The following is a 16,518-nucleotide window of genomic DNA, read 5'->3' as shown; positions in this document are numbered from 1 at the left end:
GTGAGCCTTTACTGCCTTTAAGCCCCGTGTGCCTCACTTTTGCCCATCGGTAAAATTAGGATAATAATAAACTCAATTCACAAGGTTGTTTTGAGGATTAAGTGAGTCAGTACATGTAAATGCTTGTAGTACTGTAAATGCTTAGAGTGATAAGCCTTTATTCTGCTGTTGGTTTTCATCTCCATGTATACATTACTGTTGGATTAGTGTCTAGCTCCCCTAGGGCTGAATTGTTAAGGAAACAGTGGGTCAGGGAGAAAAATTAGTGTTATTTATATTTGAGTAATTTTAAAGCTAATTAGCTGTTGTGAAGTACAGAAGATGTTCTCTTTGTTCAGTGATACATTTCCAGTTGTAAATTTTAATCACGCAAATTAAATACTAAATGTATTTAAAGTTTGCTTTTTAAAAGTTTTCCCTCTAATGTAAGTATTTTCCCCCGTAAGGACATGATTAAAAATGAAGAATGAATTATATTAGCAGATTTAAGGTTTAATTTAAAAATGGTTTACATGAATATCAAGAAACTCATTAGCTTTCAAATGGGTTTTACATTTTTAACTTTAGGTGTAGATTCTTGGCTCTCACCTTGTCTGTAGGCTCTGTGTATCTCCCATGCTGTTCCCCCATCTACCTGTCATACTAATGAGCATGATGTGGAAGGCAGAAGTGGACATTGGAACCTAGAACTTACAGCTTCATTAGGATCCTGCTGTTTGAAGTGGTTGGGGCTTTGGACCTTGGAAAGTTGAGCGTCTTAATTTCCTTTTAGTGTAGTCTTAGAAACTGTCATCTGAGCCTTTGGTGAAGGAGAGCTGGGGAGTACCCACTCAGTCACCCTACACACCTCCAGAGGAAGACAGCACCATAAGGGAGAGGGATGCATATGCAGGGAGATGTGGCGTTTACTATTTTCAGGACATGCTGTCTTTTTGAAGGAATCTTGGACTTAAACTGCTCCTCACAATGTCTACTTTTTTACTTCCTTTTTAGGACTTTATGGACAACAGCCTACCAACCAAGTCATCATTCGGGAGCGGTATCGAGATAGCGACAGTGATCTGGCACTGGGCATGCTGGCTGGAGCTGCCACGGGCATGGCCTTAGGGTCTCTGTTCTGGGTCTTCTAGAATCCTTCAGATCTGGATGTGCCTAGCTTCTGATGCCCTATGTTCAATACTATAATTTGCAGGGTGTTTCTGTTGGTGATAAATGTTTTTAATAATAGTTAGAATAGTTCTTTTGAAACTGGTGACATCATAGTTATAACTAATCCATCTACTGTAGAGAAGACTTCTGACTTCTGTTTAGCTAAAACATGGACTCTGGGTTACTGGCTCATTCCAGAAATTTCTTGTAGAACTCTCAGAATACTTTATTTGAACATACTTGTTTTGGGCATTTTCTTTTCAGTTAGGTGTAATGCTTAAGGGACAATTTACTTTAGTGTTATGTTACTAGTCTGATGGTGTATGAGTGAGTTATGTGGCAAGGAGAACTGCAGCTTCTTTCTGTTTAACATCAAACTTTCAAGCCTCAGATCAGAACTGGCTGCATGTAACTTCAGGAATTGTGGACTGCTAAGTTCTCAGGAACTTCGCTGAGGCAGTGGGGTTGGTATTCCCATGATGTGGGTACAGTTACTGCTCAGGATGATGGGGAAAGGGCAGCCCTCCCTCTCCCCTTCCCCCCTTTAAAATGATTCTTCATTTTATTCTTTGTTTTCTTGGTAGTAATACTTGGAAAATGTCCCACATTAGGAATTGACTTGAGCCTTGAGGTTTTAGGGCTTTATCCTTGAAAACTTGAAGAAGGCAAAATAGTTATAAGTATGTGGAGGTAGGTTTGTTACTCAGAGACATTATGTTTTTAGTGTCTGTTTTGAGTATTTTTATTGCCACCTCAGCCTACTTATAGCTTATATTTCTACCTGTTAAGAAAGTGCTATTAAAAGAATGGTGAGGAAAGTGGAATGAGAGCCATAGTTACAGTGTTACTGTGTCAGGCCTCCAGAGATTGCACTGTGCAGAGGATGCTCTTTTCTGTCCTTCTAAAGGCTGTTAAAGAGCAGGTGTCCTGTTTTGTGCAGGACTGGGGCATTGTGGCTGTCCCCCAAGCACTGGGGTGCGTGGAGCCCTTGTGGTGGCATAGTGAGGGCTCTTGGGACCTTGGCTGTGGGGAAGACTCAGGTTATAGATGGCAAATGAGGCCTAAGGACTTGAATGACTTGGTGTCATGATATTCTTCAACCTGACCAGGTTGCCAGTTTGTTTTTATTCCTGACTCAGAGAATCTTAAACATTTAATTTTGAGTCCCAGCTATGTGTAAAGCTCACAAAACCCCAAATCCTACATTTCTGTTATTTATGTAAATTTTTAAAGTGCCTAATTAGTGCATTTTTCTGTCCTGCATGCTTTAAAAATGTACTTCTACCAAGGCAGTTTAGCACAGTAATAGTCCCTGTCCTTGCACTCCATGTAGCCATGCTTCCACAGAATATGCTCCTAGTAACACAAAATATTTTTATTTTCTATGGCCAGTTATGTACATAGCTCATTTGTTTTATTGGTCAACTGATTCTATCTCTGAGCAGACTTAAATAGATTTCCATTTGAAACCATCTGCCAAGCGACCTTTCCTGGACAGTTGTGGTGAACCTACTGCCACTGTAGAGTCTGTATCTAGCTGAAAGGAGGTACACTTGACTGTCACCTCTTTGGATATTTGGGATGGTGGAAAATGGCCAGATGTGTGACAATGCTGGTTTTGATGGTTAAAAATGTTGCTTTTATGATTTTACATCCTATATAGTAAGAATGGCTTTGTTGAGATTGTAGTTATTACTAGAGCTGGATGCTTTACTAATAAAATATTAAACAGTTTTTAATGTTGCATTGGGGTATTAATTTTGAACATGGAGTTAGTCTAGTCTGTGTTACATGGAAACACAGACTACTGAGTTATATCACTGAAATGCCCAGGAAGCAGAGTCCCCCCACTGACAGAAAGGGAGGTGTGAATTGAAACTTGGGCACATGTTGTGCACACTGTTGGCGGACCCGATTGGGTAGACATAGTTGAGCCTGGAAATTAATTCACTGTTGCTGGTAACTTGATGCTGACATGAAATGCATAGTAGTTATAAAAAGATAGGCTGAGATACTTCATTTCTCTGGTCTAGCTTCAGAAGAGGTTTATTTTATGATCACTTCAATTTAGGTAATCCTAAATCAATGAGTTAGATGAGGTAGAAGGAACTTGTTCAGGTGTTAGTAAGCATTTCATTTTCATTATGTACTTCTATATAATGGACCCGAAAGAAGTTGGCCACTGACATTGCACATTTGCCAGTCTGACTTTTCTTTTAATTCCTGGAGTGTACTTCAGGTCTTGGTAAAGATAAGGGAGAGACCAGTGGCTGTGTTTCAGATGATCATCCTGAAACAGGCCAGTCCAGGCCCCAAGACCTGGATCATAAGGAGATGTTCTATGGTTGAGATGAATGGCCCAAGTTTATTTTCTACCTCAGTTATGATCCTGTTTCATTTTTCTTTCTCCTTCCTAAGTTTATATAGACACAGGCATGGAATGCAGTTCCATTATTCCCCCCAGAACTGATCTATTTTCTGACTGCTTCCCTGTCTTTCGTAGTCTCTTGAGTCCACAGAACCTGCTTTTCCCTATATATGCAAATTGTATGTTTATAAGTGAAAATGTTAGTTCATTAAATGATTAACTATAAAGCATGTTTTATTGTGACTTCTTTTTTTAAAAAAAATTATTTAAACTAAAAAAAAAATTATTTAAACTAAAAAATAAAACCCAGCTTACCCCATTTCTCCCACCACCCTCCCCCGACTTCTGGCAACCACCAGTCCTTTTTTTTTTTTTTACATTATTTTACAGTAACACATTGTTAGCTATTTCTACTGCATCATGGGCAATAAGAAAGGCACTTACTGAGAATTCCCTAAGTGCTGGGGAATGTGTTACCACATCAGAAAACAATGAGTCATTAAATTCTTACAGTGACTCTGTAAGGCAGGTATCATCCAGGATAGACTGGATTCATCCTGGCTGATTTCATCTAGCATAGCCTGATTGAAACTGGGGCTCAGTTAAATACTTTCCTCAGGAGCACACAGATAGTAAGTGAAATGGGTTTGTATCTGATACTAAAGCACATTCTTTTTCTCTCTACCATGTGCATATAAATAAGGTATAATTTCCACATGAACATATAGATGGCATGAAGAAGTAGAAAACTAATGGTATCATAATCGTCAACCAGATCTACTTGGCAGTGTGGGTTCAGTAAGTTCTCCAATATTTTGAGTGCATGATTTTGTGGTGTTTGTTGTTTTTAAAAAATTATATTTTTGGGGTGCCTGGGTGGCTCAGTAGGTTAAAACCTCTGCCTTCGGCTTGGGCCATGATCTCAGGGTCCTGGGATCGAGGCCCGCATCGGGCTCTCTGCTCAGCGGGGAGCCTGCTTCCTCCTCTCTCTCTCTGCCTGCCTGCGTACCTGTGATCTCTGTCAAATAAATAAAAATCTTTAAAAAAAATGAAATGTACATTTTCTTTAGATCCTGAATTACCTTGGTTTCCTATGGGCTAGTTTTTCTGTTTACCTAGTGCAGAATTTGATTAAATGGTGATATGTGATTGCATGTTACAGTTTAAGATGAGGAGTCTCATACCAGAAGCCCTGGATCTCTTGGTTTCATCTCTTTAGAAAAGAATCATCCAGAATTTTGCCTAGAGACAATTTCTGGACATGGAGTAGAGTAGACACTCCATACACAGACTGTAGCCCTTCCCCCTTTTCAACCTGACTTTGTCCCCATCTACTGCCAGGCTGAACCCTGCTGCCTTCAGCTCCTTTAATAGGCTATACGTATGCATAGCTCCAGAATTTAAAAAAAAAATGAGATTCATTAAGGGGTTTTCCACCTGCCCAATTCCTCCCCCGTCTTTGCTTAACTACTACCACTACTGGTTTATCCTTCATGAGATCCTACATGCATATATAAGCTAATACAAATACATTTTTCTCTCCTTTTTACACAAAGGGTGGTGTATATACCCATGGTACTTAGACTTTTTAGACTCAGAATCCTTTTACGTTGTTAAATTTGTGGAGGCCTCCAAAGGGCTTTTTATTTTTAATTTTATTTATTTTTTTAAAAATAATTTATTTATTTGAGAGCATGAATGAGAGAGCAGGAGCAGAGGAGGCAGAAGCAGACTTCTCATTTGGCAGGGAGCCTGATGGGGGTGAGAGGGTCTGATCCCAGGACCCCAGGATCATGACCTGAGCCAAAGGCAGACACTTAACTGACTGAGCCACCCAGGTGCCCCCCAAAGAGCTTTTTTATTTTTTTAAAAACATTTTGTTATTTGAAAGAGAGCAAGTGGGGAGGGGCAAAGGGAAGGAGAGAGAGAAGCAGACTCCCTGCTGAGCAGGAAGGCTGAGGGAGGCTTGATTCCAGGATCTGGAGATCAGAACCTGAGATGAAGGCAGACAATTTTTAACCAATTGAGCCACCCAGGCACCCCACCCCCTCAAAAGAGTTTTATAAATGTGATTTATATTTATTAAAATTTACCATATTATAAAATAAAATCCAGAAACTTAAAAAAGGTAAACCTATTGTGAGATATTAAACCTAGAATTTATAAAAAATATTTTTCAAAACAAAAATCAGTGAGGCAAATCGTTTTTACATTTGGAAAAATTTCTTTAGCATGTTGTTTAATGAAAATACTGGATTCTCTTATCTGCTTGCATTCAGTCTGTTGTAATTTTTTTTTTTCTTTTTAGTTGAGGAATAGAAGGAAATCTGGACATGGACATGTGGTTGGAAACGGAGGACCTAGCAGACACCCTGAAAGGATCTGGGACACTCTCAGGGGTCCTTGGATCATATCTTGAAAATTGCTGATGTATGCTGTTCTATACTCATTTTTCTTTTTTTCTTTTCACATAACAGATCTGAGGTATTTCCATATAAGCAAATAAAGAACTTCCTTATTCATTTAATTTATCCTTTAATTTAGTCCAGTACCCATTTGCTTTTTGCTGTTGCTAACAATTATGCTATAATGAAGTTATTGTACTAAAGTTACTCATCCCAGTGTGGGGCTCTTGAAGGGGTTGTGTTCTTGCTAGCTATGTGGAACTAGTGGATGTCAAGCTTCCCTGGAGCATAACTTTCCAAAGCTCTTACCTTGGATCACACCAAGACCTAGAAGTAAGAGTCAGCCTCACTGTATGCAGAGACTGCTATGATGAGCCACTTCAGATCTCAGGAGTTGAGTTCCAAAAACTTCACTAAGTCCCAGTCCTGTGGTTTGGATAGGAAGGGGAGAGTTGTGCTGCCGGCTGTCATTCAGGAACCACACTGGCTTCCATCTGGTTGTCTTAGAGTCCTTCCATGGATACTTCTAACATCCTGCTGGAAGAGAAAGATGGCAAAGATATATCCATTCCTCAGATTGGCAGTGATGCTCAACATTTTCACGTTCCAGTGGTGAGAGCTAATCACATGGCCCTGGCTGCAGGGTATAGTCCAAGCTCAGGAAGAAGCTGCCCTGACTAGTTGCTGATGAACATACAGTAAATGGCAGATAATAATGGCCAACTATCCTAGACACTCAATGGAAATCAATTTCTACTAACCCTTATTTGCAAGATATTTATTGATTAGTATAATAGGCAGTTGCAAATTACATGTAAATTATTGGTTCACACAGCACAAATTGTCATTTGGTCACAGATTTTTTTTGTTCTTGTTCAATTATTTCTTTTCCTACTTACCAGTTGATGGGCAGGTTTGGACCTAGAGAAAGACAGCCACCCTTTCCAGTAACAAATGTCATCATTTCATCCATTTCTTAAACTCATTCATCCCATCAAGTATTTACTGGGCATTGTGGCAGATTTTTTTTTTTTTTTAAGATTTTATTTATTTATTTGACAGAGAGAGATCACAAGTAGGCAGAGAGGCAGGCAGAAAGAGAGAGGAGGACGCAGGCTCCCTGCTGAGCAGAGAGTCCGATGCGGGGCTCGATCCCAGGACCCTGGGATCATGACCTGAACCGAAGGCAGAGGCTTTAACCCACTGAGCCATCCAGGTTCCCCCACTGTGGCAGATTATATCATTGCCCCTGCCCTCATTGTTCCTCCTCCTCCCTTCCCTGAGAGTTACACATTCTTGCCTGCTTCTGCATGATGTACCGTGTCTCTGCAGCCACTGGGTGGAACAGACCTCCCTTCCTTACCTGAGTTGTGGTATGTGGCATGCTTTGTCTCAGGAACAGTGAGGTTGCAGTGCCCAGGTGTTGAAGACAAGTGCATTTTCCTGGGGCTCAAGCCCAGAAAGGCTGGAAGGGTCCAGGGTGGACTGGAGTCTTGAGTTTTCACCAGTTTTCAGGGCATTCTTTCTATCCTTGATGCCCCTGGTCCCAGTTTCTCCAAGCACTACCTGCCAGGAACACTTCTGCTTTCCTCTCATCTCTGCCAGTAGTACCTCCCTTCCACCCTTTCTGTGCCTACTGACATTCTAGGGAGCCTTTCTTCCTCTTCCAGCTCAAAACAGCGAGGAAGGGAGTGGCACAGTGGGAAGCAGGCATTTGACCCTGGCTTTACACAGCTCTCCGGCCATTCTGCCTGGTCAGTGGTAAATCAGGTCAGAGGCACCTCCCCTGAGCCCTAGTCATTCAGATGACATTTCTTGAGCAGGTCATCCCCTAATGGGCAGTGAACCTTGGGTGCTCCTGAACAGTCTTGTAGGCAGGGCCCTGCCTAATTGTTGCGGTAACCTGTCAAAGGCCAATTCAGCATCTCATGGGCACAGGGAATGTGTGCCAGGTACAGTGAGAGGCTGAGGACTTGGGTCCTTGTGGAGAGGTGTTGTGGGTATGGTGCCTATGGAGGCTGTTCATCCCAGTCCTCAGGAGCTGCGTCTTATGCCCAGGTGGGGGTCGCAGGTACAAGGGCAGGCTATACCTGCTCAGCTGATGAGCTGGAGGGACCACGGGAAGGACTCTGGGGCCAGCACTAAGGGAACATAGCATGACCTCCTGAAGTGTAAGTATAATAATGACAGAACCATGACATGGATGGAACTAGAGGGTATTATGCTAAGCGAAATAAGTCAATCAGGGAAAGACAATTATCATATGATCTCTGATATGAGGAATTTGAGAGGCAGGGCGGGAGGGGGATTATGGGGGGAAGGAAGGGAAAATGAAGGGAAAGGAAAAATGAAACAAGATGGGACCAGAGAGGGAGACAAATCATAAGAGACTCTCAATCTCAGGAAACAAACTGAGGGTTGCTAGAGGCAGTGGGTTGGGAGGGGTCTGGGGTGGGGGGAGGGTGGAGGGTGGGATAGGGTGGCGGGGTTATGGACATTGGGGAGGATATGTGCTATGGTGGGTGCTATGAATTGTGTAAGACTGATGATTCACCGATGATTTGTACCCCTGAAACAAATAATACATATATGTATATGTGTATATGTTCATTAAAACAAAACAAATAAAAAATAATGACAGAACCAGCCCACAGACACACAGCAGTGGTCTAAATGTTTCTTCTTTTCCACTCTGTGTTTTTCCTAGACCAATGGTTCTCTGAGTATGGTCCCAGACCACCAGCAGCCTCCAGGAATCTACTAGAAATACAGACTCTGGCTCAGCCCAGACCTGAATCAGCAAGTCAGCCAGGTTGATTCCACTGTAAGTTCAATTCTTGAGAATGGCCTAAAATAGACTTCTTACTCTCACCCTATCCTCACCCTCTGTCCTCCTCCCTCTCTCTGTCCCTCTAGCCTTAATCTCCCTCCCTCCCTCCCTACTCCTCTCTCTGTTCCCTGTTCCACTTCCCTGCTAGGGAGCAGCTGCACTTTCTCCTAGGAGCAGCTGGTTCTGAGAATCACCACTGGGTGTCAGAGCAGCCCCAGAAATGTCTGCTGTAAACCCCTCCCAGACCTGCCTGTGTCTCCCAGGGCTCCCATACTTACCCAGAAGAGGACTTGCTGGGATGAGGGTGTGGGCCTGATTGCAGAGTCACAGAGTCCCTGCAGTCATGCTTCGGTTCCCTAGTCACTGGCCTGGGCTGAGGCAAAGGTTCAGTGGTGCCCTGTCTTCTGTTTCCAGCATTTTGGGGCTGAGAAGCAGCCCCGATGAGGTCCTGAGAGGAGGAGGGGTTTGCTGAAGGTCACCCCGAGACTCTGTCAGGGCAGAGGGTGTTGCCGTGTCCTTCCTAACTGCCCAGTTAGGAGCACTTAGTGAGCACTGAGGTGGTGCATCTGCTAGAGTCTGTGGTGGGAACCAGGGTAGTGCCCAGTATCATGGAGGCTGTCATGAGGGGTGTGAAGTTCACACCCAACTCTCTCTCCTGCCAAAGTGTATCTCTTGTTCTGGCCCTCCCTCCATATGGCTTCTCAACTCCTAGCTTTGAATTCTACTAGGAGCCCTCGCCTGGGCCTCCCAGGCTACTGAGGACTCCCTATACATATCCAGTCCATATAGTTGGCCTCCCTGCCCTGCCCCTCCTGCCATACTGGTATTGTGATAGACCCTAGGCAGCCTGTCTCAGGCCCTGTCCCGCCTTGTGGCTGCTTCTTCCACATGGAAGGGCAGTGTTCTTTTTTTTTTTTTTTAAAAGATTTTATTTATTTATTTGACAGAGAGAGATCACAAGTAGGCAGAGAGGCAGGCAGAGAGAGAGAGAGAGAGAGAGAGAGGAGGAAGCAGGCTCCCTGCTGAGCAGAGAGCCCGATGCGGGACTCGATCCCAGGACCCTGAGGTCATGACCCGAGCTGAAGGCAGTGGCTTAACCCACTGAGCCACCCAGGCACCCCAGAAGGGCAGTGTTCTTCTCCTAAACACCCATCCCAGGCTTTGCCCACAATCCCTGCTGGGCTAGACCCACTCGAGCCCTCTCCTCCATTTCAGACCAAAGTAACGACCCACACACTCAACACACACTGAGCTCTGCTCAGTGCTGGGCACTGGGGCTGGATATACAGACTAGTTTTCTTCCTTGTGGAGCAACCACCCCAATTTAGTGGATGCTGCAGAGTGGTGGAAGGAGCTATAATGGAGGATGGGGGGGTTATGTTGGGTTTCCAGACTGGAGCAAAGCCATGAGTGGCCTTCAGCAGGGTGGTTCTGAGGACAGGGACTTGGAGAAATGTTGGGAGGTGCTGGCAGCTGTGTGGTGGGATGCCAGGCCTTGGGATGATCAGAAATGTGTTGTCAAGCAAGTCTTGGCAGGACTTGCTGAGGTTTGGCTGACCAAGCTCCTAGGCTCCATCTGGTGGCCTCGGATGGGGCTGGGGCAGAGACACGGGAATGTGCTGTGTGAAGGGTGAAGTTTCTCCTGCATGTTTTGATGGGAACATCTGGAGGGCAGGACAGGTCCGGGCACAAGGGTGGTAATTAAGGTCTGGAGCTGGTGATCAGGGGCAGAGGCATTCTCAAGGACATGCCTACTGGGATATGAGGGAGGCAGACGGCATGGAGGGTTGGAGCAGAGAAGACTTCTTTGAAAAGGGTGTATCAGTGGTATGGTCAGGGGAGGTGGCAAGAGTGGATGGCCATTAGGTTTGGGAGTTGGAGGTCATCAGTGCCTTGACATGGGTCTGTGGAAAGCAGAGAGGACTAGAGTGGATCTGGGGCACTTTCCCTTCCTCAGGTCTTTATGGCAGGGGCCTGCCGGCTGGTGGTGAAACTCCTCTTCCTCTCTAGGGACTAAGCCTCTTGAGTACACTGGGTGACACAGGCTGAGCACCTCACAGAGTGGGCATGTGGACTCCAGACATGCAAAGACCCTTGCAAGGGGGCCTGTGGCCATATGGGGAGGGGAGGGATCCAGGTGGTCAGGAAGCTACACATGGACTTGCCTAGCTGGGAACAGAGACTTGGCGTGTGCCCTAGAGACAGCATCTGCTAGGATTGGCATTCAGCATCTGACATGGTTATCAGTATCACCAACTCCACTATTTAAACAGGTCTGGCCTGAGTCACCCCAGCTCTGTGAGTGGTGGTACCCCATGCCACAGGGTCTGCAAGGAAGCCCGGTCGCCAAGGCAGGAAGGTGAGTGCCTGTGCAGTGGGGACCAGGAAGGAAAACTCTATAGAGAGAAGAGCCCAGCTGTCTCCTCTTCCTCCTCTCAACATTGTCCCTGATCCTCAGCAGCCTCATCTTTAAAATGGGGACATGACAGCAGCTGCCTCGAGGGGTGCTCAGGAGTAGAGTTAACACATATGAGACACACTTAAAATATGCCCCAGTCAGAGAGAGCACCCTGTGTGCTGCTCTTGAGGTTATTCCCATAGGCCAGGATACTGAAGCATAGAGGCTAACACTGCAGTGGGCTCCTGCAGCTGTCCCTCCTCTCAGACTTGGGTTCCAGCATGTGCTCAGCACCTGGTGTGGAGGTAGGGGCTCAATAGTCATGGAATTGGGCCATCTGTGCCCTGGGCTGAAGCCTTGGCCCATTTAGAATGGTCAGGATTTCCAGGCACTAGGAAGGTAGCAGACCCCTAGTGCCACATAGTGGGAAAGGCCTCTGGTCAAATAGCTAAGTCCTTAGCACCATGGAAGGGCTTTCCTTTCCTTAGTAATTCAGGCTGAACCCCTTCTCAGCCATTGACTGGACTGGACTGGGCCTCCCTTAATTTTACCATGGTGTGTTTCTGGCCTCTGGTCCTTTAAACCCAGTGTTTCCCCTACCCCCACCTGCTCCTATGGACATACTCCCTGCCTCAGTATTCCCCCCCACTCCTTGTACTTGCTGTTCCCCCCATGGACACTGATCCCTGCCCCAGTGGCCCCCCCACTCCTTTGTACTTGCTGTCCCCACATGGACACTGATCCCTGCCCCAGTGTTCTCCCCCACTCCTTGGTACTTGCCCCCAAAGACACTGCTGATTGCCTCAGTGTCCCCCTCCCCCACTCCTTTGTACTTGCTGTTTCCCCCATGGACACTGCTCCCTGCTCCATTGTCCCTCTCTCCCACTCCTTTTTACTGCTGTCAGTGAAGCCCCATCCATGGGGGGAGGGCAGGGAGCCCCAGTGTCCCACCCCCTGCTCCTTTGTACTTGCTCTCCCCCATTAGATACTGCCGTCTGCCCCATGTCCCCCCCACACTCCTTTGTACTTTCTATCCCCTTCATGGACACTGCTCCCTGCCGCAGTGTCCCTCCCCCATAACTCCTTTGTACTTGCTGTTTCCCCCATGGACATTGCTCCCTGCCCCAGTGTCCCCCCCATTCCTTGTACTTGCTGTCCCCCCACAGACACTGCTGTCTGCCCCAGTGCCCCCACCCCTACTCATTTGTACTTGTTTCCCTCCATGGACACTGCTCCCTGCACCAGTGTCATTCTACTTCCCATCCCGTTCTGCACCCCTCCCAGAACACATCTGCTCCCAGCTCATCCTTTCGATCTCAAAGCAGCACCTTCTCAGGCAGTCTTCCCTGATCTTCAACCCAGGCCTCTCATTTCTTTTATTGTGCCTTCTTTTTTCTTTGAGTTCCTCTTCAGCTTTTCCTTTTATACATGCATATTTTTGTAATTTTTCAGTCATGGCTGTCAGTGAATTTCATTCTTTTGCATGCAGCTGTCCAGTTTCCCCAATACCATTTAATTAATTAATTAATTTGAGAGGGAGACCAAGAGAGTGTGAATTGGGGGAGGGACAGAAAGAGAGGGAGAGAAGCAGAATCCACACTGAGCATGGAGCCTGAGGCAGGGCTCTATCTCACTACATGAGATCATGACCTGAGCTGAAACCAAGAGTTGAATGCTCAACCGACTGAGTCACTCAGGCATTCCCCCCAACATCTTTAATTGAAGATGCTATATTCTTGCCTCCCTTATAAATTAATTGACCATATACACTTCGTTTATTTCTGGGCTCTTTATTCTGTTTCCTTGATCTGCATATCTGTTTTTATTCCAATATCATACTGTTTTGACTAAAGAAGTTTTGTAGTATACAGTTGGCTCTTGAACAACATGGATTTGAACTGTGCAAGTCCACTTGTATGTGGATTTTTTTACATTAGAGTACTGTAAATGTATTTTCTCTTTCTTGCGAGTTCTGAAATAACATTTTCTTTTTTTTTAGCTTATTTTAAGTATACAACATAAATAAATATGACATGCAAAATATATGTTAATCAACTGTTTACATTATTGTAAGGCTTCTCTGTAGGTTATTATTGTAGTTAAGTTTTGGGGGGAATTAGAAGTTATACAAAGATTTTGATTACATGAGGGGTTAGTGCCCCTAACTTCCACATTGTTCAAGAGTCAATTATAGTTCAAAATCAAAGACTGTGATTCCTCCAGCTTTGTTCTTCTGTCTTACTTGTTTTGGCTATTCTGGATCTTTTGTGGTTCCATAGTAATTTTAGAATTATTACTTCTAGTTATGTGAAAAAAATATTTGGAATTTTGAAAAGGATTTCATTGAATCTGTAGATTGGTTTGGGTAATGTAGACATTTTAACAATATCAGTTCTTGCAATCCATGAGCATGGAATGTCATTTCATTTATTTATGCCTTCTTCAATTTCCTTCATCAATGTCTTAGAGTTTATAGTAGAGGTCTTTTACCTTCTTGGCTAAATTTACTCCTATGTATTTTATGCTTTTTGATACAATCATTAAGGAGGTTATTTTCTTGATTTTTTCCTAATAGTTTTTTATTATTATATAGAAACACAACAGATATTTGTATATTAATTTTGTATCCTGCAAACTTACTAAATTCATTTATTAGTTCTAACAGGATTTTTTTTTAATTTGGTGAAGCCTTTAGGGTTTTCTATATAAAGTATCATGTCATCAACAAATAGTGACAATTTTAATTTTTCCTTTCCATTTTGAATGCCTTTATTGTTTTTTCTTACCTAATTGATGTGGCTTAGACTTCAAGTATTATGTTGAATGGAAGTGGTGGCAGTGAGCGTGTTTGTTTTGTTCCTGATCTTAGAGGAAAGTTTTTCAGTTTTTTATCATTGAGTATGATATTAGCTGTGGGTTGGTTATGTATGGCCTTCATTATGTTGAAGTTTGTTTCCTCTATACCCACTTTGTTGAGAGTTTTTAATCATAAATGGATGTTGAACTTACTAGTAATCAGCCTATTCAAATTTTCTATTTCTTCGTGAGTCAGTCTTAGGAGATTGTAACTTTTAAAGAATTTATCCATTTCTTCTAGATTGTCCAATTTGTTGGCATATAATTATTCATAGTAGTCTGTTATGATCCTTTGGATCTGTGGTATCAGTTGTAATTCTTTCTTTTCTTTCTTTCTCTCTCTCTCTTTCTTTATTTCTTTCTTTCTGTTTCTTTTTTAAAGATTTTATCTATTTATTTGACAGAGAAAGATCACAAGTAGGCAGAGAGGCAGGCAGAGAGAGGAGAAAGCAGGCTCCCTGTTGATCAGAGAGCCCTATGTGGGGTTCGATCCCAGGACCCTGAGATCATGACCTGAGCGAAAGGCAGAGGCTTTAACCCACGGAGCCACCCAGGCGCCCCCACCTTTTAGTTTCATTGACTTTTTCTATTGTTATGCTCTATTTCATTGATTTCCACTCTGATTTCTATTATTATTTTCCTTCTAGTAACTTGGGGAATCATATTTTCTTCTTCTAGTTGCTTTAGATGTAAAGTTAAATTGTTTATTTGATATTTATAATTTTGACCTCTCTAGAGTTTAGTTCTTTTATCGCTGCAGTAAGGAATTCTCAAGTGTCTTCTAGGCTTTATTTCAAGCCCAACTAGATCTTTATAATTGTTTTATTTTAATTTTTTGTTTAAATTCAATATTTTTTGTTATGTCCAGTTAACAGCATATAGTACCTATTAGTTTTGATGCAGTGTTCAATGATTCGTTAGTTGCTTATAAAACCCAGTGCTCATCACAATGTAAGGCATGCCCTCCTTAGTAACATATAGTATATTATTAGTTTCAGGGTAGAATTTAGGGATTCACTAGTTGCATATAATATCCAGTGCTCTTTATATCAAATACCCTCCTTAATGCCCATCACCCAATTACCCCACCTCCACTCCAGCAACCCTCAGTTTGTTTCCTATAGTTAAGAGTCTTTTATGGTTTGCATCCCTCTATGTTTTCATATTATTTTATTTTTCCTTCCCTTGCCCTATGTTCATCTGTTTCCTTTCTTAAATTACACACATGAGTGAAATCATATGGTATTTGTCTTTCTCTGGTTGATTGATTTCACTTAACATAATACTCAATGATTTTCCATTCATGTCATTGCAAATGGCAAGACTTCATTCTTTTTGATGGCTGAGTAACATTCCAGTGTGTGTGTGTGTGTGTGTGTGTGTGTTGTGTATAACATCTCCTTTATCCATTCAACTGTCAATGGGTATCTATCTGGACCAACGTGGACATTGTTGCTATAAACATTGGGGTGCCTGTGCCCCTTCAAATCACTAGGTTTGTATCCTTTGAGTAAATACCCAGAACTGCAAATACTCAGTCATAGGGTAGCTCTATTTTTAACTTATTAAACTCCATACTGTTTACCAGAGTGGCTGCACTAGTTTGCATTCCCACCAAGTGTAAAAGTGTTCTCCTTTCTCTGCATGCTTGCCAACATCTGTTGTTTCCTTAGTTGTTCATTTTAGTTATGCTGACTAGTGTGAGGTAGTATCTCATTGTGGTTTTGATTTCTATTTCCCTGATGCTTGGTGATGTTGAGCATTTTTCCATGTGTCTGTTGGTCATTTGTATGTCTTCTTTGGAGAAATGTCTGTTCATATCTTCTGCCCATTTCTTGACTGGATTTATGTTTTTTGGTGTTTAGTTTGATAAGTTCTTTCTGGATGTTGGTACTAGCCCTTTAACTGGTATGTCATTTCAAATATTTTCTCCCATTCTGTAAATTGCCTTTTAGTTTTGTCAACTTTGTTGTGAGAAAGATTTTTATCTTGATTAAGTCCCAGTAATTCATTTTTGCTTTTGTTTCTCTTGTCTTTGCAGATATGTCTAGAATGAAGTTGCTATGGCTGAGGTTAGAGAGGTCACTGCTTGTGTTTTCCTCTAGGATTTTAATAGATTCCAGTCTCAAATTGAGGTCTTTCATCCATTTTGAGTTTATTTTTGTATATGGTGTAGGGAAGTGATCCAATTTCATTCTCCTGCATGTGGCTGTCCAATGTCTTTTTTTCCATCGGATATTTTCTCCTGCTTTTTTGAAGATTAACTGATTGTAGAGTTGAGAATCCATTTCTGGGTTCTCTGTTCTATTCATTGATCTATGTGTCTGTTTTTGTGCCAGTACCATACTGTTTCGATGATTACAGCTTTTTTTCTTTTATTATGTCATGTTAGTCACCATACAGTACATCATTAGTTTTTGATATAATGTTCCATGATTCACTGTTTGCCTACAACACCCAGTGCTCCATGCAATATGTGCCTTCCTTAATATTCATCACTGGGCTAACCCAT

General features: G+C 43.0%; 1 protein-coding gene and 1 long non-coding RNA gene across 7 annotated transcripts in view; both read left to right on the top strand.

Moving 5' to 3' along the window:
• The window catches only part of PLEKHB2 (pleckstrin homology domain containing B2), a 47,764-nt gene extending 44,020 nt beyond the window's left edge, over positions 1–3,744 (top strand). For all 4 annotated transcript variants that reach the window (XM_013048592.2, XM_004777766.3, XM_013048593.2 and 1 more), the window contains one exon: positions 994–3,744. In XM_013048592.2, coding sequence (XP_012904046.1) covers positions 994–1,130 — 137 coding nt within the window. In that variant the 3' untranslated portion in view covers positions 1,131–3,744. The remainder of the gene's footprint in view (positions 1–993) is intronic.
• Positions 3,745–5,564: 1,820 nt separating this feature from the next.
• The window catches only part of LOC106004223, a 30,530-nt gene continuing 19,576 nt past the window's right edge, over positions 5,565–16,518 (top strand). Inside the window, exons 1-3 of one of the 3 annotated variants that reach the window (XR_006602436.1) lie at positions 5,565–6,001; positions 8,630–8,746; positions 11,026–11,111. This is a non-coding gene — a long non-coding RNA (uncharacterized LOC106004223). Of the gene's footprint in view, positions 6,002–7,069; positions 8,094–8,629; positions 8,747–11,025; positions 11,112–16,518 lie in introns of those variants that run through there. The other 2 variants (XR_001177146.2, XR_001177147.2) reach the window with 2 other exon arrangements.

The sequence above is a fragment of the Mustela putorius genome, unplaced genomic scaffold (assembly GCF_011764305.1).
Source record: "Mustela putorius furo isolate JIRA1106 unplaced genomic scaffold, ASM1176430v1.1 tig00003867_pilon_pilon_pilon, whole genome shotgun sequence".
NCBI classification, from domain to species: domain Eukaryota; kingdom Metazoa; phylum Chordata; class Mammalia; order Carnivora; family Mustelidae; genus Mustela; species Mustela putorius.
This window is presented reverse-complemented; position numbering and strand designations above follow the sequence as displayed.